We start from the raw sequence: 26,442 nt of genomic DNA on the forward strand, positions 1-26,442 counted from the left end.
TACAGTACCCTGCATATTACTACAGTACACTGTATATTACTACAGTACCCTGTATAGTACTACAGTACACTGTATTTTACTACAGTACCCTGTATATTACTACAGTACACTGTATAGTACTACAGTACACTGTATATTACTACAGTACCTTGTATATTACTACAGTACACTGTATAGTACTACAGTACACTGTATAGTACTACAGTACACTGTATATTACTACAGTACACTGTATAGTACTACAGTACCCTGTATAGTACTACAGTACACTGTATTTTACTACAGTACCCTGTATATTACTACAGTACACTGTATAGTACTACAGTACACTGTATAGTACTACAGTACACTGTATATTACTACAGTACCTTGTATATCACTACAGTACACTGTATAGTACTACAGTACCCTGTATAGTACTACAGTACACTGTATTTTACTACAGTACACTGTATATTACTACAGTACACTGTATAGTACAACAGTACACTGTATAGTACTACAGTACACTGTATATTACGACAGTACACTGTATTTTACTACAGTACACTGTATAGTACTACAGTACACTGTATTTTACTACAGTACACTGTATATTACTACAGTACACTGTATTTTACTACAGTACACTGTATATTACTACAGTACACGGTATATTACTACAGTACACTGTATAGTACTACAGTACCCTGCATATTACTACAGTTCAGTTTATTACTACAGTACACTGTATAGTACTACAGTACACTGTATAGTACTACAGTACACTGTATATTACTACAGTACACTGTATAGTACTACAGTACCCTGCATATTACTACAGTTCAGTTTATTACTACAGTACACTGTATAGTACTACAGTACACTGTATAGTACTACAGTACACTGTATATTACTACAGTACACTGTATAGTACTACAGTACCCTGCATATTACTACAGTTCAGTTTATTACTACAGTACACTGTATTTTACTACAGTACACTGTATAGTACTACAGTACCCTGTATATTACTACAGTTCAGTTTATTACTACAGTACACTGTATAGTACTACAGTACACTGTATATTACTACAGTACCCTGTATAGTACTACAGTACACTGTATAGTACTACAGTACACTGTATATTAGTACAGTACACTGTATAGTATTACAGTACACTGTATTTTACTACAGTACACTGTATATTACTACAGTACACTGTATAGTACTACAGTACCCTGCATAGTACTACAGTACACTGTATATTACTACAGTACACTGTATAGTACTACAGTACACTGTATAGTACTACAGTACACTGTATAGTATTACAGTACACTGTATTTTACTACAGTACACTGTATAGTACTACAGTACACTGTATAGTATTACAGTACACTGTATATTACTACAGTACACTGTATAGTACTACAGTACACTGTATATTACTACAGTACCCTGTATAGTACTACAGTACACTGTATTTTACTACAGTACCCTGTATATTACTACAGTACACTGTATAGTACTACAGTACACTGTATAGTACTACAGTACACTGTATATTACTACAGTACCTTGTATATTACTACAGTACACTGTATAGTACTACAGTACACTGTATAGTACTACAGTACACTGTATATTACTACAGTACACTGTATAGTACTACAGTACACTGTATTTTACTACAGTACCCTGTATATTACTACAGTACACTGTATAGTACTACAGTACACTGTATATTACTACAGTACCTTGTATATCACTACAGTACACTGTATAGTACTACAGTACCCTGTATAGTACTACAGTACACTGTATTTTACTACAGTACACTGTATATTACTACAGTACACTGTATAGTACAACAGTACACTGTATAGTACTACAGTACACTGTATATTACGACAGTACACTGTATTTTACTACAGTACACTGTATAGTACTACAGTACACTGTATAGTACTACAGTACACTGTATTTTACTACAGTACACTGTATATTACTACAGTACACTGTATTTTACTACAGTACACTGTATATTACTACAGTACACGGTATATTACTACAGTACACTGTATAGTACTACAGTACCCTGCATAGTACTACAGTACACTGTATATTACTACAGTACACTGTATAGTACTACAGTACCCTGCATATTACTACAGTTCAGTTTATTACTACAGTACACTGTATAGTACTACAGTACACTGTATAGTACTACAGTACACTGTATAGTACTACAGTACCCTGCATATTACTACAGTTCAGTTTATTACTACAGTACACTGTATAGTACTACAGTACACTGTATAGTACTACAGTACACTGTATATTACTACAGTACACTGTATAGTACTACAGTACCCTGCATATTACTACAGTACCCTGCATACTACTACAGTACACTGTATAGTACTACAGTACACTGTATATTACTACAGTACACTGTATAGTACTACAGTACACTGTATATTACTACAGTACCCTGCATATTACTACAGTACACTGTATATTACTACAGTGCCCTGCATATTACTACAGTACACTGTATATTACTACAGTACCCTGCATATTACTACAGTACACTGTATAGTACTACAGTACACTGTATATTACTACAGTACACTGTATAGTACTACAGTACACTGTATAGTACTACAGTACCCTGCATATTACTACAGTACACTGCATATTACTACAGTACACTGTATAGTACTACAGTACCCTGCATATTACTACAGTACACTGTATATTACTACAGTACACTGTATAGTACTACAGTACACTGTATAGTACTACAGTACCCTGTATATTACTACAGTACACTGTATTTTCCTACAGTACACTGCATATTACTACAGTACACTGTATAGTACTACAGTACACTGTATAGTACTACAGTACCCTGCATATTACTACAGTACCCTGCATATTACTACAGTACACTGTATAGTACTACAGTACACTGTATATTACTACAGTACCCTGCATATTACTACAGTACACTGTATATTACTACAGTACCCTGTATAGTACTACAGTACACTGTATTTTACTACAGTACCCTGTATATTACTACAGTACACTGTATAGTACTACAGTACACTGTATAGTACTACAGTACACTGTATAGTACTACAGTACACTGTATATTACTACAGTACCTTGTATATTACTACAGTACACTGTATAGTACTACAGTACACTGTATAGTACTACAGTACACTGTATATTACTACAGTACACTGTATAGTACTACAGTACCCTGTATAGTACTACAGTACACTGTATTTTACTACAGTACCCTGTATATTACTACAGTACACTGTATAGTACTACAGTACACTGTATATTACTACAGTACCTTGTATATCACTACAGTACACTGTATAGTACTACAGTACCCTGTATAGTACTACAGTACACTGTATTTTACTACAGTACACTGTATATTACTACAGTACACTGTATAGTACAACAGTACACTGTATAGTACTACAGTACACTGTATATTACGACAGTACACTGTATTTTACTACAGTACACTGTATAGTACTACAGTACACTGTATTTTACTACAGTACACTGTATATTACTACAGTACACTGTATTTTACTACAGTACACTGTATATTACTACAGTACACGGTATATTACTACAGTACACTGTATAGTACTACAGTACCCTGCATATTACTACAGTTCAGTTTATTACTACAGTACACTGTATAGTACTACAGTACACTGTATAGTACTACAGTACACTGTATATTACTACAGTACACTGTATAGTACTACAGTACCCTGCATATTACTACAGTTCAGTTTATTACTACAGTACACTGTATAGTACTACAGTACACTGTATAGTACTACAGTACACTGTATATTACTACAGTACACTGTATAGTACTACAGTACCCTGCATATTACTACAGTTCAGTTTATTACTACAGTACACTGTATTTTACTACAGTACACTGTATAGTACTACAGTACACTGTATATTACTACAGTACACTGTATAGTACTACAGTACCCTGTATATTACTACAGTTCAGTTTATTACTACAGTACACTGTATAGTACTACAGTACACTGTATATTACTACAGTACCCTGTATAGTACTACAGTACACTGTATAGTACTACAGTACACTGTATATTAGTACAGTACACTGTATAGTATTACAGTACACTGTATTTTACTACAGTACACTGTATATTACTACAGTACACTGTATAGTACTACAGTACCCTGCATAGTACTACAGTACACTGTATATTACTACAGTACACTGTATAGTACTACAGTACACTGTATAGTACTACAGTACACTGTATTTTACTACAGTACACTGTATAGTACTACAGTACACTGTATAGTATTACAGTACACTGTATATTACTACAGTACACTGTATAGTACTACAGTACACTGTATATTACTACAGTACACTGTATATTACTACAGTACCCTGTATAGTACTACAGTACACTGTATTTTACTACAGTACCCTGTATATTACTACAGTACACTGTATAGTACTACAGTACACTGTATAGTACTACAGTACACTGTATATTACTACAGTACCTTGTATATTACTACAGTACACTGTATAGTACTACAGTACACTGTATAGTACTACAGTACACTGTATATTACTACAGTACACTGTATAGTACTACAGTACACTGTATATTACTACAGTACCTTGTATATCACTACAGTACACTGTATAGTACTACAGTACCCTGTATAGTACTACAGTACACTGTATTTTACTACAGTACACTGTATATTACTACAGTACACTGTATAGTACAACAGTACACTGTATAGTACTACAGTACACTGTATATTACGACAGTACACTGTATTTTACTACAGTACACTGTATAGTACTACAGTACACTGTATTTTACTACAGTACACTGTATATTACTACAGTACACTGTATTTTACTACAGTACACTGTATATTACTACAGTACACGGTATATTACTACAGTACACTGTATAGTACTACAGTACCCTGCATATTACTACAGTTCAGTTTATTACTACAGTACACTGTATAGTACTACAGTACACTGTATATTACTACAGTACACTGTATAGTACTACAGTACCCTGCATATTACTACAGTTCAGTTTATTACTACAGTACACTGTATAGTACTACAGTACACTGTATAGTACTACAGTACACTGTATATTACTACAGTACACTGTATAGTACTACAGTACCCTGCATATTACTACAGTTCAGTTTATTACTACAGTACACTGTATTTTACTACAGTACACTGTATAGTACTACAGTACACTGTATATTACTACAGTACACTGTATAGTACTACAGTACCCTGTATATTACTACAGTTCAGTTTATTACTACAGTACACTGTATAGTACTACAGTACACTGTATATTACTACAGTACCCTGTATAGTACTACAGTACACTGTATAGTACTACAGTACACTGTATATTAGTACAGTACACTGTATAGTATTACAGTACACTGTATTTTACTACAGTACACTGTATATTACTACAGTACACTGTATAGTACTACAGTACCCTGCATAGTACTACAGTACACTGTATATTACTACAGTACACTGTATAGTACTACAGTACACTGTATAGTACTACAGTACACTGTATAGTATTACAGTACACTGTATTTTACTACAGTACACTGTATAGTACTACAGTACACTGTATAGTATTACAGTACACTGTATATTACTACAGTACACTGTATAGTACTACAGTACACTGTATATTACTACAGTACCCTGTATAGTACTACAGTACACTGTATTTTACTACAGTACCCTGTATATTACTACAGTACACTGTATAGTACTACAGTACACTGTATAGTACTACAGTACACTGTATATTACTACAGTACCTTGTATATTACTACAGTACACTGTATAGTACTACAGTACACTGTATAGTACTACAGTACACTGTATATTACTACAGTACACTGTATAGTACTACAGTTCACTGTATTTTACTACAGTACCCTGTATATTACTACAGTACACTGTATAGTACTACAGTACACTGTATATTACTACAGTACCTTGTATAGTACTACAGTACACTGTATAGTACTACAGTACCCTGTATAGTACTACAGTACACTGTATTTTACTACAGTACACTGTATATTACTACAGTACACTGTATAGTACAACAGTACACTGTATAGTACTACAGTACACTGTATATTACGACAGTACACTGTATTTTACTACAGTACACTGTATAGTACTACAGTACACTGTATAGTACTACAGTACACTGTATTTTACTACAGTACACTGTATATTACTACAGTACACTGTATTTTACTACAGTACACTGTATATTACTACAGTACACGGTATATTACTACAGTACACTGTATAGTACTACAGTACCCTGCATAGTACTACAGTACACTGTATATTACTACAGTACACTGTATAGTACTACAGTACCCTGCATATTACTACAGTTCAGTTTATTACTACAGTACACTGTATAGTACTACAGTACACTGTATAGTACTACAGTACCCTGCATATTACTACAGTTCAGTTTATAGTACTACAGTACACTGTATAGTACTACAGTACACTGTATATTACTACAGTACACTGTATAGTACTACAGTACCCTGCATATTACTACAGTACCCTGCATACTACTACAGTACACTGTATAGTACTACAGTACACTGTATATTACTACAGTACACTGTATAGTACTACAGTACACTGTATAGTACTACAGTACACTGTATATTACTACAGTACCCTGCATATTACTACAGTACACTGTATATTACTACAGTGCCCTGCATATTACTACAGTACACTGTATATTACTACAGTACCCTGCATATTACTACAGTACACTGTATAGTACTACAGTACACTGTATATTACTACAGTACACTGTATAGTACTACAGTACACTGTATAGTACTACAGTACCCTGCATATTACTACAGTACACTGCATATTACTACAGTACACTGTATAGTACTACAGTACCCTGCATATTACTACAGTACACTGTATATTACTACAGTACACTGTATAGTACTACAGTACACTGTATAGTACTACAGTACCCTGTATATTACTACAGTACACTGTATTTTACTACAGTACACTGCATATTACTACAGTACACTGTATAGTACTACAGTACACTGTATAGTACTACAGTACCCTGCATATTACTACAGTACCCTGCATATTACTACAGTACACTGTATAGTACTACAGTACACTGTATATTACTACAGTACCCTGCATATTACTACAGTACACTGTATATTACTACAGTACCCTGTATAGTACTACAGTACACTGTATTTTACTACAGTACCCTGTATATTACTACAGTACACTGTATAGTACTACAGTACACTGTATAGTACTACAGTACACTGTATATTACTACAGTACCTTGTATATTACTACAGTACACTGTATAGTACTACAGTACACTGTATAGTACTACAGTACACTGTATATTACTACAGTACACTGTATAGTACTACAGTACCCTGTATAGTACTACAGTACACTGTATTTTACTACAGTACCCTGTATATTACTACAGTACACTGTATAGTACTACAGTACACTGTATATTACTACAGTACACTGTATAGTACTACAGTACCCTGTATAGTACTACAGTACACTGTATTTTACTACAGTACCCTGTATATTACTACAGTACACTGTATAGTACTACAGTACACTGTATAGTACTACAGTACACTGTATATTACTACAGTACCTTGTATATCACTACAGTACACTGTATAGTACTACAGTACACTGTATAGTACTACAGTACACTGTATATTACTACAGTACCTTGTATATCACTACAGTACACTGTATAGTACTACAGTACACTGTATAGTACTACAGTACACTGTATTTTACTACAGTACACTGTATATTACTACAGTACACTGTATAGTACAACAGTACACTGTATAGTACTACAGTACACTGTATATTACGACAGTACACTGTATTTTACTACAGTACACTGTATAGTACTACAGTACACTGTATTTTACTACAGTACACTGTATATTACTACAGTACACTGTATTTTACTACAGTACACTGTATATTACTACAGTACACGGTATATTACTACAGTACACGGTATATTACTACAGTACACTGCATAGTACTACAGTTCAGTTTATTACTACAGTACACTGTATAGTACTACAGTACACTGTATAGTACTACAGTACACTGTATATTACTACAGTACACTGTATAGTACTACAGTACCCTGCATATTACTACAGTTCAGTTTATTACTACAGTACACTGTATAGTACTACAGTACACTGTATAGTACTACAGTACACTGTATATTACTACAGTACACTGTATAGTACTACAGTACCCTGCATATTACTACAGTTCAGTTTATTACTACAGTACACTGTATTTTACTACAGTACACTGTATAGTACTACAGTACACTGTATATTACTACAGTACACTGTATAGTACTACAGTACCCTGTATATTACTACAGTTCAGTTTATTACTACAGTACACTGTATAGTACTACAGTACACTGTATATTACTACAGTACCCTGTATAGTACTACAGTACACTGTATAGTACTACAGTACACTGTATATTAGTACAGTACACTGTATAGTATTACAGTACACTGTATTTTACTACAGTACACAGTATATTACTACAGTACACTGTATAGTACTACAGTACCCTGCATAGTACTACAGTACACTGTATATTACTACAGTACACTGTATAGTACTACAGTACACTGTATAGTACTACAGTACACTGTATAGTATTACAGTACACTGTATTTTACTACAGTACACTGTATAGTACTACAGTACACTGTATAGTATTACAGTACACTGTATATTACTACAGTACACTGTATATTACTACAGTACCCTGTATAGTACTACAGTACACTGTATTTTACTACAGTACCCTGTATATTACTACAGTACACTGTATAGTACTACAGTACACTGTATAGTACTACAGTACACTGTATATTACTACAGTACCTTGTATATTACTACAGTACACTGTATAGTACTACAGTACACTGTATAGTACTACAGTACACTGTATATTACTACAGTACACTGTATAGTACTACAGTACACTGTATTTTACTACAGTACCCTGTATATTACTACAGTACACTGTATAGTACTACAGTACACTGTATATTACTACAGTACCTTGTATATCACTACAGTACACTGTATAGTACTACAGTACCCTGTATAGTACTACAGTACACTGTATTTTACTACAGTACACTGTATATTACTACAGTACACTGTATAGTACAACAGTACACTGTATAGTACTACAGTACACTGTATATTACGACAGTACACTGTATTTTACTACAGTACACTGTATAGTACTACAGTACACTGTATTTTACTACAGTACACTGTATATTACTACAGTACACGGTATATTACTACAGTACACTGTATAGTACTACAGTACCCTGCATAGTACTACAGTACACTGTATATTACTACAGTACACTGTATAGTACTACAGTACCCTGCATATTACTACAGTTCAGTTTATTACTACAGTACACTGTATAGTACTACAGTACACTGTATAGTACTACAGTACCCTGCATATTACTACAGTTCAGTTTATTACTACAGTACACTGTATAGTACTACAGTACACTGTATAGTACTACAGTACACTGTATATTACTACAGTACACTGTATAGTACTACAGTACCCTGCATATTACTACAGTTCAGTTTATTACTACAGTACACTGTATTTTACTACAGTACACTGTATAGTACTACAGTACACTGTATATTACTACAGTACACTGTATAGTACTACAGTACCCTGTATATTACTACAGTTCAGTTTATTACTACAGTACACTGTATAGTACTACAGTACACTGTATTTTACTACAGTACACTGTATATTACTACAGTACACTGTATATTACTACAGTACACTGTATAGTACTACAGTACCCTGCATAGTACTACAGTACACTGTATATTACTACAGTACACTGTATAGTACTACAGTACACTGTATAGTATTACAGTACACTGTATTTTACTACAGTACACTGTATAGTACTACAGTACACTGTATAGTATTACAGTACACTGTATATTACTACAGTACACTGTATAGTACTACAGTACACTGTATATTACTACAGTACCCTGTATATTACTACAGTACCCTGCATATTACTACAGTACACTGTATAGTACTACAGTACACTGTATATTACTACAGTACCCTGCATATTACTACAGTACACTGTATAGTACTACAGTACCCTGCATATTACTACAGTACACTGTATATTACTACAGTACCCTGCATATTACTACAGTACACTGTATAGTACTACAGTACACTGTATATTACTACAGTACACTGTATAGTATTACAGTACACTGTATAGTACTACAGTACACTGTATATTACTACAGTACCCTGCATATTACTACAGTACACTGTATATTACTACAGTACCCTGCATATTACTACAGTACACTGTATATTACTACAGTACACTGTATAGTACTACAGTACACTGTATAGTACTACAGTACCCTGCATATTACTACAGTACACTGTATATTACTACAGTACACTGTATAGTACTACAGTACACTGTATAGTACTACAGTACCCTGTATATTACTACAGTACACTGTATTTTACTACAGTACACTGCATATTACTACAGTACACTGTATAGTACTACAGTACACTGTATATTACTACAGTACACTGTATAGTACTACAGTACACTGTATATTACTACAGTACACTGTATAGTACTACAGTACCCTGCATATTACTACAGTACCCTGCATATTACTACAGTACACTGTATAGTACTACAGTACACTGTATATTACTACAGTACCCTGTATATTACTACAGTACACTGTATAGTACTACAGTACCCTGCATATTACTACAGTACCCTGCATACTACTACAGTACACTGTATAGTACTACAGTACACTGTATATTACTACAGTACACTGTATAGTATTACAGTACACTGTATAGTACTACAGTACACTGTATATTACTACAGTACCCTGCATATTACTACAGTACACTGTATATTACTACAGTACCCTGCATATTACTACAGTACACTGTATATTACTACAGTACACTGTATAGTACTACAGTACACTGTATAGTACTACAGTACCCTGTATATTACTACAGTACACTGTATTTTACTACAGTACACTGCATATTACTACAGTACACTGTATAGTACTACAGTACCCTGCATATTACTACAGTACACTGTATATTACTACAGTACACTGTATAGTACTACAGTACCCTGTATATTACTACAGTACACTGTATTTTACTACAGTACACTGCATATTACTACAGTACACTGTATAGTACTACAGTACACTGTATATTACTACAGTACACTGTATAGTACTACAGTACCCTGCATATTACTACAGTACCCTGCATATTACTACAGTACACTGTATAGTACTACAGTACACTGTATATTACTACAGTACCCTGCATAGTACTACAGTACACTGTATAGTACTACAGTACCCTGCATATTACTACAGTACCCTGTATATTACTACAGTACACTGTATAGTACTACAGTACCCTGTATATTACTACAGTACACTGTATTTTACTACAGTACACTGTATAGTACTACAGTACCCTGTATATTACTACAGTACTTATACGGTCAAATCACCTACACAAGCCGATACGGCCCATGGCGTTGATTATATTTTTGTCTTATCTTGTAATACATTTGTTGTACACTGGGGGGTGTGGTCAATGCGGTGCCACGCCCTCAATGCGGTGCCACGCCCTCAATGCGGTGCCACGCCCTCAATCACACTTTACTTTGCTCGCTTTATGAAACTAATGTTGGTGCCAAGTATTTTTCTGCCATAATCACATCATCTGCATTTATCACATCCAATAAGAATCAAAATGTTTAAATGACACAATAAGTTCAGGTCCAGACCCGGTCCAGACCCGGTCCAGGCCCGGTCCAGACCCGGTTCAGACCCGGTCCAGACCCGGTCCAGGCCCGGTCCAGACCCGGTTCAGACCCGGTTCAGACCCGGTCCAGACCCGGTCCAGGCCCGGTCCAGACCCGGTTCAGACCCGGTCCAGGCCCGGTCCAGACCCGGTCCAGGCCCGGTCCAGACCCGGTCCAGGCCCGGTCCAGGCCCGGTCCAGACCCGGTTCAGACCCGGTCCAGGCCCGGTCCAGGCCCGGTCCAGACCCGGTCCAGGCCCGGTCCAGACCCGGTCCAGACCCGGTCCAGACCCGGTCCAGACCCGGTCCAGGCTGGACTCACCTTTGACAATGTGTTTGGCGCACGTGTCATAAACCTGGACCTGTTCTGAGTCCGGAGGCAGAACTCGGTCAAAGACGTACGGTTTCCCCTGAAACACAAAGAGAGAGGATCTGACCCGGGTTCACTCAGATATTCACATATTCAGATATTCACATATTCAGATATTCACATATTCACATATTCACATATTCACATATTCACATATTCACATATTCACATATTCACATATTCAGATATTCAGATATTCACATATTCAGATATTCACATATTCGGGGGTGGAGGCTCGGGGGTGGGCGCCTGGTGGCCGGGTCTCTGTCGTTATGGACAAACTGTGCACAGAAGCCCAAGAACAGAACGCCGTGGCACGAGGACACACGAGGCTACACGAGGACACACGAGGACACACGAGGACACACGAGGCTACACGAGGACACACGAGGACACACGAGGACACACGAGGACACACGAGGACACACGAGGCTACACGAGGACACACGAGGACACACGAGGACACACGAGGCTACACGAGGACACACGAGGACACACGAGGACACACGAGGACACACGAGGACACACGAGGACACACGAGGACACACGAGGCTACACGAGGACACACGAGGACACACGAGGACACACGAGGACACACGAGGCTACACGAGGACACACGAGGACACACGAGGACACACGAGGACACACAAGGCTACACGAGGCTACACGAGGACACACGAGGACACACGAGGCTACACGAGGACACACGAGGACACACGAGGACACACGAGGACACACAAGGCTACACGAGGCCGGAGGTGGATGAGGTTGAAAGCTTCATCAACGCCTTTTCCAACCGGAAACTGAAGCAGACTGAGGAGGACGTTCACAGCCGTCACCTCATGACCTCATGACCTCATGACCTCATGACCTCATGACCTCATGATCTCATGACCTCATGACCTCATCCTTTAATATTTGACCCCGAAGTTTTGGGAAGTTTTGCAAAATTTATCTCAAAACAAACAGTTTTGAAACAAAGACAAGGACGGCAGATATGTCTCTGCTCCACCAGGGGGCGATGTCACTGTCTCTGCTGATGGAGCTGACCCTGAACCACTCTGAGGGAACCCTGACCCCTGACCCTGAACCACTCTGAGGGAACCCTGACCCCTGACCCTGAACCGCTCTGAGGAACCCTGATCTGTGGAGGAGAGTGGAACCTTCACATTCAGCTACATTAGACGTGTGGAGCTCCAGAGGCTCTGGAGGAACATGAGACTCCGCCTCCTCTGGATGCTTCTAAAACAGTTTCGAGAGGACAAATGTACAAAGGGAGAAAAAGTGAAATGATCTGTAAGAAAATCTAAACTTCCATCCATCCATTTTCTACCGCTTTATCCGGGGCCGGGTCGCGGGGGCAGCAGTCTAACCAGGGACTCCAGACTTCCCTCTCCCCAGACACTTCCCCCAACATACCCATGTGCAATACTGTCAAATAATGTCAATCGTCCTGGTGCAATTTCTTTCTGTCCATATAACTAGAGATGCACCGATCAATCGGCCGCCGATTTAAAAAGCCGGTTTTATGTCGAATTGGCCAAAATCGGTGACCGGCCGGTCACTGTCGTAATTGCCGGTTTTCGGCCGATCAAACTGACCGGCATGCGCGGTGCGTAGCAGCTCGACGCGCCCAGAGCAAAACGGCTAAAAACTAGCAAGACTCGGGAAGAAAACATGTCGCTGATTTGGACTTATTTCACTTTGTGCCCAGAGGACCCAAAACACGCTGTTTGTGATGCTTGCACGTCAAAAGTAAGTCGTGGAGGGTCAACGCCTAAGACATTTGGAACAACAAACTTAATACGCCACTTGGAAAAGAAGCACCCAAGTTTGTTTAGCAAATATAAGGACACTGCCGCTAAGAGGAGCGATTTGCCGCAACCACAACAACCCTCCACCGTGACTGCTATGTTTGACATCAACACTGAAAAGTCCAACGCCACCACCAGGAAAATAATGGAGTTCATGGCTCTGGACGACCAGCCGTTTAGCGTAGTACAAGATAAAGGCTTCGTAAACCTGATGAAACACCGGAGTCCACGGTACAAATTACCAAGTAGGCGGTACTTTTCTGACACAGCGCTGCCAGAGTTGTTTGAGAGAGTTTCAAGCCAGATACACAAACTGCTGGACGGCACTAAATCCCCGGTCAGTTTCACAAGGGACATTTGGACTTCCAACGTGAGCTTAATGTCAATGTTGAGCCTGACTGCTCAGTGGCTGGATGATGAATTTGAGCTACATCAAGTCCTTCTACACTGTGAGGAATGCCCCGGGTCCCACACCGCCGAATGTCTAAGAGTCAAATTTGACAAAATGTTGGCGGAGTGGAAAATCGACAAGAAGAGGGTTCATGTCGTGTTGCGTGACAACGCTCGGAATATGGCCAAAGCACTGGATGATGGCAACCTCCCCAGTCTCCCGTGTATGGCACATACACTACAGTTAGCGGTGAATGAGGGACTGCATTCTCAACGCACTGTCACTGATGCTGTGGCAACAGGAGAATAGTTACGCACTTCAAACACTCATCGTTAGCCTAGTCAAAACTCCACGCTATCCAGGAGGAGTTGGGTCAACCCATGAAGCGCTTGCAACAGGATGTCCCCACGAGGTGGAACAGCACATTTGACATGTTGCAGTCGCTGTTGGAACAGAAACGTGCCCTGGGCTTGTACGCAACAGAACACGAGCTCCCGGCCGTACTCACCACAAATCAGATTAATTGAGAATGTGTTGAGCATCCTTGAACCATTTGAGGAACTCACTAAGACAATTAGCTCCTCGTCAGCCACCGCCGCAGTCGTCATCCCTGAAATCACAGCACTGAAGCGCCTTTTGGGGAGAGCAGCAGACACAGAGCGTGGTGTGGGCCAGTCCAGAGAAGGTTTAAAGACATCCAGAAGAATCCACTGTACGCTGTGCTATGGATCCCAGGCAAGTTATAACTTACTGCTAATAATGTTAATTAGCCCAGTACTATTCTTAAATGAAAAAGCATTTGCTACTAAGCTATAGGCTAATGTGTTTGCATGGGTTTATCAAAACATAACATTTATTAAAACAAAAAAAGGTATTTTTTGTCGGCCTTTTAGTGCCTGCTTGTGTTTGTTCAGAGTGCATAACATTTATGTATTGCCTGGCTAATGTGGCTATATAATAAAAATGAAATTCCTTTTGTCTGTGGATACAGATACAAAACCTGCTACTTCTCAGCAGAAGTAAAGGATGAGGTGAAAAGGGTGCTTCTGAACCTGCTGGACACAGTGGACACCAGTGCCAGCAAACCCACACCTGATCAGCCTTCTGAGGAACCTGCAGCCAAAAGGCCAAGTCCACTGCATGTGGTGCATGCTGAGATACTGAAGGAGAGTGCTAGCAATGAGGACGAGCGACTGCTGGGCAGCTCTTCATCTGTGCAGTTACATCGTTACCTGTCCGAGTTGAAACTGTAAATGATGTACTGAAATACTGGCAAGAAAACAACACACAGTACCCTGCACTTGCCCCGCTGGCCCAAGCCTACCTCTCTGCTCCATGTACAAGCGTCGATAGCGAGCGCTTGTTTAGCTTGGCCAGTAATGTCATAGATGAGAAAAGAAACAGGCTTTCTGGTGAGGAGGCAGAGATGCTTCTGTTTGTGAAGAAGAACCTGCCATTGATGGTTAAGAGGTTGCATTGGGACTGGGATGAAGTACTTTGTTCACAACCTAAAGCGACCTGTTTGTACTGATGCTTTTTATCCCATATTATGATGCACCTTTTTATTTAGACATGTCAAGAGGTCAAAGGCTAAAATGTGATGCAATTTACTTTGAGAACCAGTTTTCATTTTCAGTACATAAAGTGCACTTTATATTTTGTTTGTATTCATATTTTATATTACAATATATGCTGCACCTTTTATTTTTAAATATTAAAAGAGGTGGTGCAATTTACTTTGATTATTAGCTTTAATTTTCAAGAACAAAGATTTCATTGCACTTTGTTTTTTTAGATGGACTTAGTTTCCTTCTGTCTTATAACTGCTGCTTGTGTTGAGGTGTTGTTGAAAGCCTCAAATGGGGGTACGAGTCCCCCGAGTGGTCCCCAGAGGTACTGCAGTCCTATAAATGACATTGTACCAGATACTGCTGGCATGTTTTGGAAGGTTCTTGTTTGATTGTAAGTTAGTTATTGACCAGTAAACTGGACTGAATGTTATGGTCAGTGTTGAAAATAAATCTGCTCTGGAGGCACTGTTGAAACTCTATTTCTTATTTGTGATGTTTTATTCTTGAAAAGGGGAGTTATGATTATGATAGCATATAACCTACCACTAGTTGTGGTTTTAATTGCAATTATATAAGCAAAATGTCTGGGAGAAGGGTACTCAGCCAAACAAATATGGTGTCTATTATATGATTATAATTATTTCTTAGATAGAAAATCGGTATCGGAAAAAACGGTTTTGGCAGGTCCAACCTCCTTAAAAACCGGAAATCGGTATCGGCCAAGAATTTTGGAATCGGTGCATCTCTACATATAACAGCTGTAAATAAGAGTGTTATTATTTTTTATTAAGAATTGTGTTTTTTTAATGATTCACTTCAGTACCTAATCTGTGTTGCAACACTGGCATTTCCCCATTGTGGGAGGTTATATATTGGGTGTAATGCCTCATTCGTCCATTAGGGGTCCTTTGTCGTTTCATATGAACTCATCCAAGAGTCATTCTCAATCTGAGAATCAAGACCGGGAACTCTGAGTAGGCCCCGCCCACCGCGCTCGAGCCCCGCGAGGGGGACATGACTGTAGCGTGGGGGACATGACTGTAGCGCGGGGGACATGACTGTAGTGCGTGAGACATGACTGTAGCGCGTGGGGGACATGACTGTAGCGTGGGGGACATGACTGTAGTGCGTGGGGGACATGACTGTAGCGCGTGGGGGACATGACTGTAGCGTGGGGGACATGACTGTAGCGCGGGGGACATGACTGTAGTGCGTGGGGGACATGACTGTAGCGCGTGGGGGACATGACTGTAGCGTGGGGGACATGACTGTAGCATGGGGGACATGACTGTAGCGCGTGGGGGACATGACTGTAGCGTGGGGGACATGACTGTAGCGTGGGGGACATGACTGTAGCGCGTGGGGGACATGACTGTAGCGTGGGGGACATGACTGTAGCGTGGGGGACATGACTGTAGCGCGTGGGGGACATGACTGTAGCGTGGGGGACATGACTGTAGCGTGGGGGACATGACTGTAGCGCGTGGGGGACATGACTGTAGCGCGTGGGGGACATGACTGTAGCGCGTGGGGGACATGACTGTAGCGCGTTGGGGACATGACTGTAGCGCGTTGGGGACATGACTGTAGCGTGGGGGACATGACTGTAGCGTGGGGGACATGACTGTAGCGTGGGGGACATGACTGTAGCGTGGGGGACATGACTGTAGCGCGGGGGACATGACTGTAGTGCGGGGGACATGACTGTAGTGCGGGGGACATGACTGTAGCGCGGGGGACATGACTGTAGTGCGTGGGACATGACTGTAGCGCGTGGGGGACATGACTGTAGCGTGGGGGACATGACTGTAGCGTGGGGGACATGACTGTAGCGTGGGGGACATGACTGTAGCGTGGGGGACATGACTGTAGCGCGTGGGGGACATGACTGTAGCGTGGGGGACATGACTGTAGCGTGGGGGACATGACTGTAGCGTGGGGGACATGACTGTAGCGCGGGACATGACTGTAGCGCGTGGGGGACATGACTGTAGCGCGTGGGGGACATGACTGTAGCGTGGGGGACATGACTGTAGCGTGGGGGACATGACTGTAGCGTGGGGGACATGACTGTAGCGCGTGGGGGACATGACTGTAGCGCGTGGGGGACATGACTGTAGCGCGTGGGGGACATGACTGTAGCGCGTGGGGGACATGACTGTAGCGTGGGACATGACTGTAGCGCGTGGGGGACATGACTGTAGCGCGTGGGGGACATGACTGTAGCGTGGGGGACATGACTGTAGCGTGGGGGACATGACTGTAGCGCGGGGGACATGACTGTAGCGTGGGGGACATGACTGTAGCGCGTGGGGGACATGACTGTAGCGTGGGGGACATGACTGTAGCGCGGGGGACATGACTGTAGTGCGTGGGACATGACTGTAGCGTGGGGGACATGACTGTAGCGCGTGGGGGACATGACTGTAGCGTGGGGGACATGACTGTAGCGTGGGGGACATGACTGTAGCGTGGGGGACATGACTGTAGCGTGGGGGACATGACTGTAGCGCGTGGGGGACATGACTGTAGCGCGTGGGGGACATGACTGTAGCGTGGGGGACATGACTGTAGCGCGTGGGGGACATGACTGTAGCGTGGGGGACATGACTGTAGTGCGTGGGACATGACTGTAGCGCGTGGGGGACATGACTGTAGCGTGGGGGACATGACTGTAGCGTGGGGGACATGACTGTAGCGCGTGGGGGACATGACTGTAGCGCGTGGGGGACATGACTGTAGCGCGGGGGACATGACTGTAGCGCGGGGGACATGACTGTAGCGTGGGGGACATGACTGTAGCGCGGAGGACATGATTGTAGCGTGGGGGACATGACTGTAGCGTGGGGGACATGACTGTAGCGTGGGGGACATGACTGTAGCGTGGGGGACATGACTGTAGCGCGTGGGGGACATGACTGTAGCGTGGGGGACATGACTGTAGCGCGGGGGACATGACTGTAGCGCGGGGGACATGACTGTAGCGTGGGGGACATGACTGTAGCGCGTGGGGGACATGACTGTAGCGTGGGGGACATGACTGTAGCGTGGGGGACATGACTGTAGCGCGTGGGGGACATGACTGTAGCGCGTGGGGGACATGACTGTAGCGTGGGGGACATGACTGTAGCGCGTGGGACATGACTGTAGCGTGGGGGACATGACTGTAGCGCGGGGGACATGACTGTAGCGTGGGGGACATGACTGTAGCGTGGGGGACATGACTGTAGCGCGGGGGACATGACTGTAGCGCGTGGGGGACATGACTGTAGCGCGTGGGGGACATGACTGTAGCGCGCGGGGGACATGACTGTAGCGCGGGGGACATGACTGTAGCGTGGGGGACATGACTGTAGCGCGTGGGGGACATGACTGTAGCGCGTGGGGGACATGACTGTAGCGCGGGGGACATGACTGTAGCGTGGGGGACATGACTGTAGCGCGTGGGGGACATGACTGTAGCGCGTGGGGGACATGACTGTAGCGCGTGGGGGACATGACTGTAGCGTGGGGGACATGACTGTAGCGCGTGGGGGACATGACTGTAGCGCGTGGGGGACATGACTGTAGCGCGTGGGGGACATGACTGTAGCGTGGGGGACATGACTGTAGCGCGTGGGGGACATGACTGTAGCGCGTGGGGGACATGACTGTAGCGCGTGGGGGACATGACTGTAGCGTGGGGGACATGACTGTAGCGCGTGGGGGACATGACTGTAGCGTGGGGGACATGACTGTAGCGTGGGGGACATGACTGTAGCGTGGGGGACATGACTGTAGCGCGTGGGGGACATGACTGTAGCGCGGGGGACATGACTGTAGCGCGGGGGACATGACTGTAGCGTGGGGGACATGACTGTAGCGCGGAGGACATGATTGTAGCGTGGGGGACATGACTGTAGCGTGGGGGACATGACTGTAGCGTGGGGGACATGACTGTAGCGTGGGGGACATGACTGTAGCGCGTGGGGGACATGACTGTAGCGTGGGGGACATGACTGTAGCGCGTGGGGGACATGACTGTAGCGTGGGGGACATGACTGTAGCGTGGGGGACATGACTGTAGCGCGGGGGACATGACTGTAGCGCGGGGGACATGACTGTAGCGCGGGGGACATGACTGTAGCGTGGGGGACATGACTGTAGCGCGTGGGGGACATGACTGTAGCGCGTGGGGGACATGACTGTAGCGCGGGGGACATGACTGTAGCGCGTGGGGGACATGACTGTAGCGTGGGGGACATGACTGTAGCGTGGGGGACATGACTGTAGCGCGTGGGGGACATGACTGTAGCGCGTGGGGGACATGACTGTAGCGTGGGGGACATGACTGTAGCGCGTGGGGGACATGACTGTAGCGTGGGGGACATGACTGTAGCGCGTGGGGGACATGACTGTAGCGTGGGGGACATGACTGTAGCGTGGGGGACATGACTGTAGCGCGTGGGGGACATGACTGTAGCGCGTGGGGGACATGACTGTAGCGCGTGGGGGACATGACTGTAGCGCGGGGGAAATGACTGTAGCGTGGGGGACATGACTGTAGCGTGGGGGACATGACTGTAGCGTGGGGGACATGACTGTAGCGCGTGGGGGACATGACTGTAGCGTGGGGGACATGACTGTAGCGTGGGGGACATGACTGTAGCGTGGGGGACATGACTGTAGCGCGTGGGGGACATGACTGTAGCGCGTGGGGGACATGACTGTAGCGCGGGGGACATGACTGTAGCGTGGGGGACATGACTGTAGCGCGTGGGGGACATGACTGTAGCGTGGGGGACATGACTGTAGCGTGGGGGACATGACTGTAGCGTGGGGGACATGACTGTAGCGCGTGGGGGACATGACTGTAGCGCGTGGGGGACATGACTGTAGCGTGGGGGACATGACTGTAGCGTGGGGGACATGACTGTAGCGCGTGGGGGACATGACTGTAGCGCGTGGGGGACATGACTGTAGCGCGTGGGGGACATGACTGTAGCGCGTGGGGGACATGACTGTAGCGTGGGGGACATGACTGTAGCGTGGGGGACATGACTGTAGCGCGTGGGGGACATGACTGTAGCGTGGGGGACATGACTGTAGCGCGTGGGGGACATGACTGTAGCGCGTGGGGGACATGACTGTAGCGCGTGGGGGACATGACTGTAGCGTGGGGGACATGACTGTAGCGCGTGGGGGACATGACTGTAGCGCGTGGGGGACATGACTGTAGCGTGGGGGACATGACTGTAGCGCGTGGGACATGACTGTAGCGCGTGGGGGACATGACTGTAGCGCGTGGGGGACATGACTGTAGCGTGGGGGACATGACTGTAGCGCGTGGGGGACATGACTGTAGCGCGTGGGGGACATGACTGTAGCGCGTGGGGGACATGACTGTAGCGTGGGGGACATGACTGTAGCGCGTGGGGGACATGACTGTAGCGCGTGGGGGACATGACTGTAGCGTGGGGGACATGACTGTAGCGCGTGGGGGACATGACTGTAGCATGGGGGACATGACTGTAGCGCGTGGGGGACATGACTGTAGCGCGTGTCTTACCGTCACGACCACCGTCTCTTCTCCGCTAAACTTTGGCACAAATCGGTCTCCGCGGCCGCGCTCCGCGTCGCTCAGAGGCCTGAACCTGCACATCACCTTCACCCCGCACTCCGCCGCGGCGTCCCCCATCCTGTCCCCCATCCTGTCCCCCATCCTGTCCCCCGTCCTGAGACCGGAGGACCGAGACAACCGGTAAACGGCGCCGCCCTCGAGCGCACCGTGAGCCAGACGCACGGCAGCGGCGGGGCCGGTGTTGTGTCCGTGTAAACAAAGCGCTGTTGCCCCGGGGGAGGAGCTCCGGTACCGGGACAAACAAAGAGCCACAGCCCGGAGAGGAGGCGGGGACGCGGCGGGGACACGGCGGGGACACGGCGGGGACACGGCGGGGACACGGCGGGGACGGGAAGCTCCCAAGTTACAGCGACACGAGGAGAAGCTCTGAACCGAGGAGGAGCGCTCACAGGCGGCTGCACACACGGACACGGCCCCGGTAACGGAGGATGCTACAGGACACGCCCCTAACGCGCACCGAGGACACTGCGAGGCATTCTGGGATCTGAAGTCCAGACATGAGTCATGATGGTTCCCTGGTTTAGACCTGGTGTAGACCTGGTGTAGACCTGGTTTAGTCCTGGTTTAGTCCTGGTGTAGTCCTGGTGTAGTCCTGGTGTAGACCTGGTGTAGACCTGGTTTAGTCCTGGTTTAGACCTGGTGTAGACCTGGTTTAGACCTGGTTTAGTCCTAGTTTGGACCTGGTTTAGTCCTGGTTTAGTCCTGGTTTAGTCCTGGTGTAGTCCTGGTGTAGTCCTGGTGTAGACCTGGTTTAGACCTGGTTTAGACCTGGTTTAGTCCTAGTTTGGACCTGGTTTAGTCCTGGTGTAGTCCTGGTTTAGTCCTGGTGTAGTCCTGGTGTAGACCTGGTGTAGACCTGGTTTAGTCCTGGTTTAGTCCTGGTTTAGTCCTGGTGTAGTCCTGGTGTAGTCCTGGTGTAGACCTGGTTTAGACCTGGTTTAGACCTGGTTTAGTCCTGGTTTAGTCCTGGTGTAGTCCTGGTGTAGACCTGGTTTAGTCCTGGTTTAGTCCTGGTTTAGTCCTGGTGTAGTCCTGGTGTAGACCTGGTTTAGACCTGGTTTAGACCTGGTTTAGACCTGGTTTAGTCCTAGTTTGGACCTGGTTTAGTCCTGGTTTAGTCCTGGTTTAGACTTGGTTTGGACCTGGTTTAGTCCTGGTTTAGACCTGGTTTAGTCCTGGTTTAGTCCTGGTTTAGTCCTAGTTCAGTCCTGGTTTAGTCCTGGTTTAGACCTGGTTTAGACCTGGTTTAGTCCTGGTTTAGTCCTGGTTTAGATCTGGTTTAGTCCTGGTTTAGTCCTGGTTTAGTCCTAGTTCAGTCCTGGTTTAGTCCTGGTTTAGACCTGGTTTAGACCTGGTTTAGACCTGGTTTAGTCCTGGTTTAGTCCTGGTTTAGTCCTAGTTTAGTCCTGGTTTAGATCTGGTTTAGTCCTGGTTTAGACCTGGTTTAGACCTGGTTTAGTCCTGGTTTAGTCCTGGTTGAGACCTGGTTTAGATCTGGTTTAGTCCTGGTTTAGACCTGGTTTAGTCCTAGTTTAGTCCTAGTTTAGACCTGGTTTAGACCTGGTTTAGTCCTGGTTTAGAACTGGTTTAGTCCTGGTTTAGTCCTAGTTTGGACCTGGTTTAGTCCTGGTGTAGTCCTGGTGTAGACCTGGTTTAGACCTGGTTTAGTCCTGGTTTAGTCCTAGTTTGGACCTGGTTTAGTCCTGGTTTAGTCCTGGTTTAGACTTGGTTTGGACCTGGTTTAGTCCTGGTTTAGACCTGGTTTAGTCCTGGTTTAGTCCTGGTTTAGTCCTGGTTTAGTCCTAGTTTAGTCCTGGTTTAGACCTGGTTTAGACCTGGTTCAGTCCTGGTTTAGTCCTGGTTTAGACCTGGTTTAGACCTGGTTTAGTCCTGGTTTAGTCCTGGTTTAGTCCTGGTTTAGTCCTGGTTTAGATCTGGTTTAGTCCTGGTTTAGACCTGGTTTAGTCCTGGTTTAGTCCTGGTTTAGACCTGGTTGAGACCTGGTTTAGACCTGGTTTAGACCTGGTTGAGACCTGGTTTAGATCTGGTTTAATCCTAGTTTAGACCTGGTTTAGACCTGGTTTAGTCCTGGTTTAGACCTGGTTTAGTCCTGGTGTAGACCTGGTGTAGACCTGGTTTAGTCCTGGTTTAGTCCTGGTGTAGTCCTGGTGTAGACCTGGTTTAGACCTGGTTTAGACCTGGTTTAGTCCTAGTTTGGACCTGGTTTAGTCCTGGTTTAGTCCTGGTTTAGACTTGGTTTGGACCTGGTTTAGTCCTGGTTTAGACCTGGTTTAGTCCTGGTTTAGTCCTGGTTTAGTCCTGGTTTAGTCCTGGTTTAGTCCTAGTTTAGTCCTGGTTTAGACCTGGTTTAGACCTGGTTCAGTCCTGGTTTAGTCCTGGTTTAGACCTGGTTTAGACCTGGTTTAGTCCTGGTTTAGTCCTGGTTTAGTCCTGGTTTAGTCCTGGTTTAGATCTGGTTTAGTCCTGGTTTAGACCTGGTTTAGTCCTGGTTTAGTCCTGGTTTAGACCTGGTTGAGACCTGGTTTAGTCCTGGTTTAGACCTGGTTTAGTCCTAGTTTAGTCCTAGTTTAGACCTGGTTTAGACCTGGTTTAGTCCTGGTTTAGAACTGGTTTAGTCCTAGTTTAGACCTGGTTTAGACCTGGTTTAGTCCTGGTTTAGAACTGGTTTAGACCTGGTTTAGACCTGGTTTAGACCTGGTTTAGTCCTGGTTTAGACCTGGTTTAGACCTGGTTTAGACCTGGTTTAGACCTGGTTTAGTCCTGGTTTAGACCTGGTTTAGTCCTGGTTTAGACCTGGTTTAGTCCTGGTTTAGTCCTGGTTTAGACCTGGTTGAGACCTGGTTTAGTCCTGGTTTAGACCTGGTTTAGTCCTAGTTTAGTCCTAGTTTAGACCTGGTTTAGACCTGGTTTAGTCCTGGTTTAGAACTGGTTTAGTCCTAGTTTAGACCTGGTTTAGACCTGGTTTAGTCCTGGTTTAGAACTGGTTTAGACCTGGTTTAGACCTGGTTTAGACCTGGTTTAGACCTGGTTTAGTCCTAGTTTAGACCTGGTTTAGTCCTGGTTTAGTCCTAGTTTAGACCTGGTTTAGACCTGGTTTAGTCCTGGTTTAGTCCTGGTTTAGACCTGGTTTAGACCTGGTTTAGACCTGGTTTAGACCTGGTTTAGTCCTGGTTTAGACCTGGAGCTGCAGTGGGCGTGGCCTCAGTCAAATCCTCAGCACAAAGACTTGACCTTTGACCTTCCCAATCGGCCAAATGTTTTGAACCAATCGAAGCACAGGACAGAGCAGTGCATTCTGGGATGTGAGAAATACTCAATAAGATAAGATGAGAGAACCACAATGGGGAAATTCCAGCGTTGCAACACAATTAGATAAATCCATTTGATAAAAGAAACTTTTATAAAAGAAACTCAGACTTTTTATACAAATAAAAAATAACACTTTTATTTAAAGAATTAATGGAAGTGCACATGCCACTCCCCCGTGCTCATGCCACTCCCCCGTGCTCATGCCACTCCCCCGTGCTCATGCCACTCCCCCATCACATGCCACTCCCCCGTGCACATGCCACTCCCCCGTGCTCATGCCACTCCCCCGTGCTCATGCCACTCCCCCGTGCACATGCCACTCCCCCATCACATGCCACTCCCCCGTGCTCATGCCACTCCCCCGTGCACATGCCACTCCCCCGTGCTCAAGCCACTCCCCCGTGCTCATGCCACTCCCCCGAGCACATGCCACTCCCCCGTGCACATGCCACTCCCCCGTGCTCATGCCACTCCCCCGTGCACATGCCACTCCCCCGTGCACATGCCACTCCCCCGTGCTCAAGCCACTCCCCCGTGCTAATGCCACTCCCCCGTGCACATGCCACTCCCCCGTGCTCATGCCACTCCCCCGTGCACATGCCACTCCCCCGTGCTCATGCCACTCCCCCGTGCTCAAGCCACTCCCCCGTGCTCATGCCACTCCCCCGTGCTCAAGCCACTCCCCCGTGCTCATGCCACTCCCCCGAGCACATGCCACTCCCCCGTGCTCATGCCACTCCCCCGTGCACATGCCACTCCCCCGTGCTCAAGCCACTCCCCCGTGCTCAAGCCACTCCCCCGTGCTCAAGCCACTCCCCCGTGCTCATGCCACTCCCCCGTGCTCAAGCCACTCCCCCGTGCTCAAGCCACTCCCCCGTGCTCATGCCACTCCCCCGTGCTCAAGCCACTCCCCCGTGCTCATGCCACTCCCCCGTGCTCAAGCCACTCCCCCGTGCTCATGCCACTCCCCCGTGCTCAAGCCACTCCCCCGTGCACATGCCACTCCCCCGTGCTCATGCCACTCCCCCGTGCTCAAGCCACTCCCCCGTGCTCATGCCACTCCCCCGAGCACATGCCACTCCCCCGTGCACATGCCACTCCCCCGTGCTCATGCCACTCCCCCGTGCTCAAGCCACTCCCCCGTGCACATGCCACTCCCCCGTGCACATGCCACTCCCCCGTGCTCAAGCCACTCCCCCGTGCTCATGCCA

The 26,442-nt window shown here is 44.9% G+C and overlaps 1 protein-coding gene across 1 annotated transcript in view; it reads right to left on the reverse strand.

The window, feature by feature from the left end:
* Positions 1 to 21,962, reverse strand: part of LOC140359127 (kinesin heavy chain-like) — a 60,043-nt gene extending 38,081 nt beyond the window's left edge. The window contains exons 1-2 of the mRNA XM_072443995.1: positions 21,830 to 21,962; positions 12,458 to 12,545 (exon numbers count right to left, since the gene is read on the reverse strand). Of these exons, the coding sequence (XP_072300096.1) occupies positions 12,458 to 12,545; positions 21,830 to 21,958 (217 nt within the window). The 5' untranslated portion in view covers positions 21,959 to 21,962. The remainder of the gene's footprint in view (positions 1 to 12,457; positions 12,546 to 21,829) is intronic.
* Between the last annotated feature and the right edge of the window lie 4,480 nt (positions 21,963 to 26,442).

This window comes from Eucyclogobius newberryi, unplaced genomic scaffold, assembly GCF_026437365.1.
Source record: "Eucyclogobius newberryi isolate DKJ021-1_F unplaced genomic scaffold, fEucNew1.0.hap1 SCAF_14, whole genome shotgun sequence".
In the NCBI taxonomy this organism is placed as follows: Eukaryota; Metazoa; Chordata; class Actinopteri; order Gobiiformes; family Gobiidae; genus Eucyclogobius; species Eucyclogobius newberryi.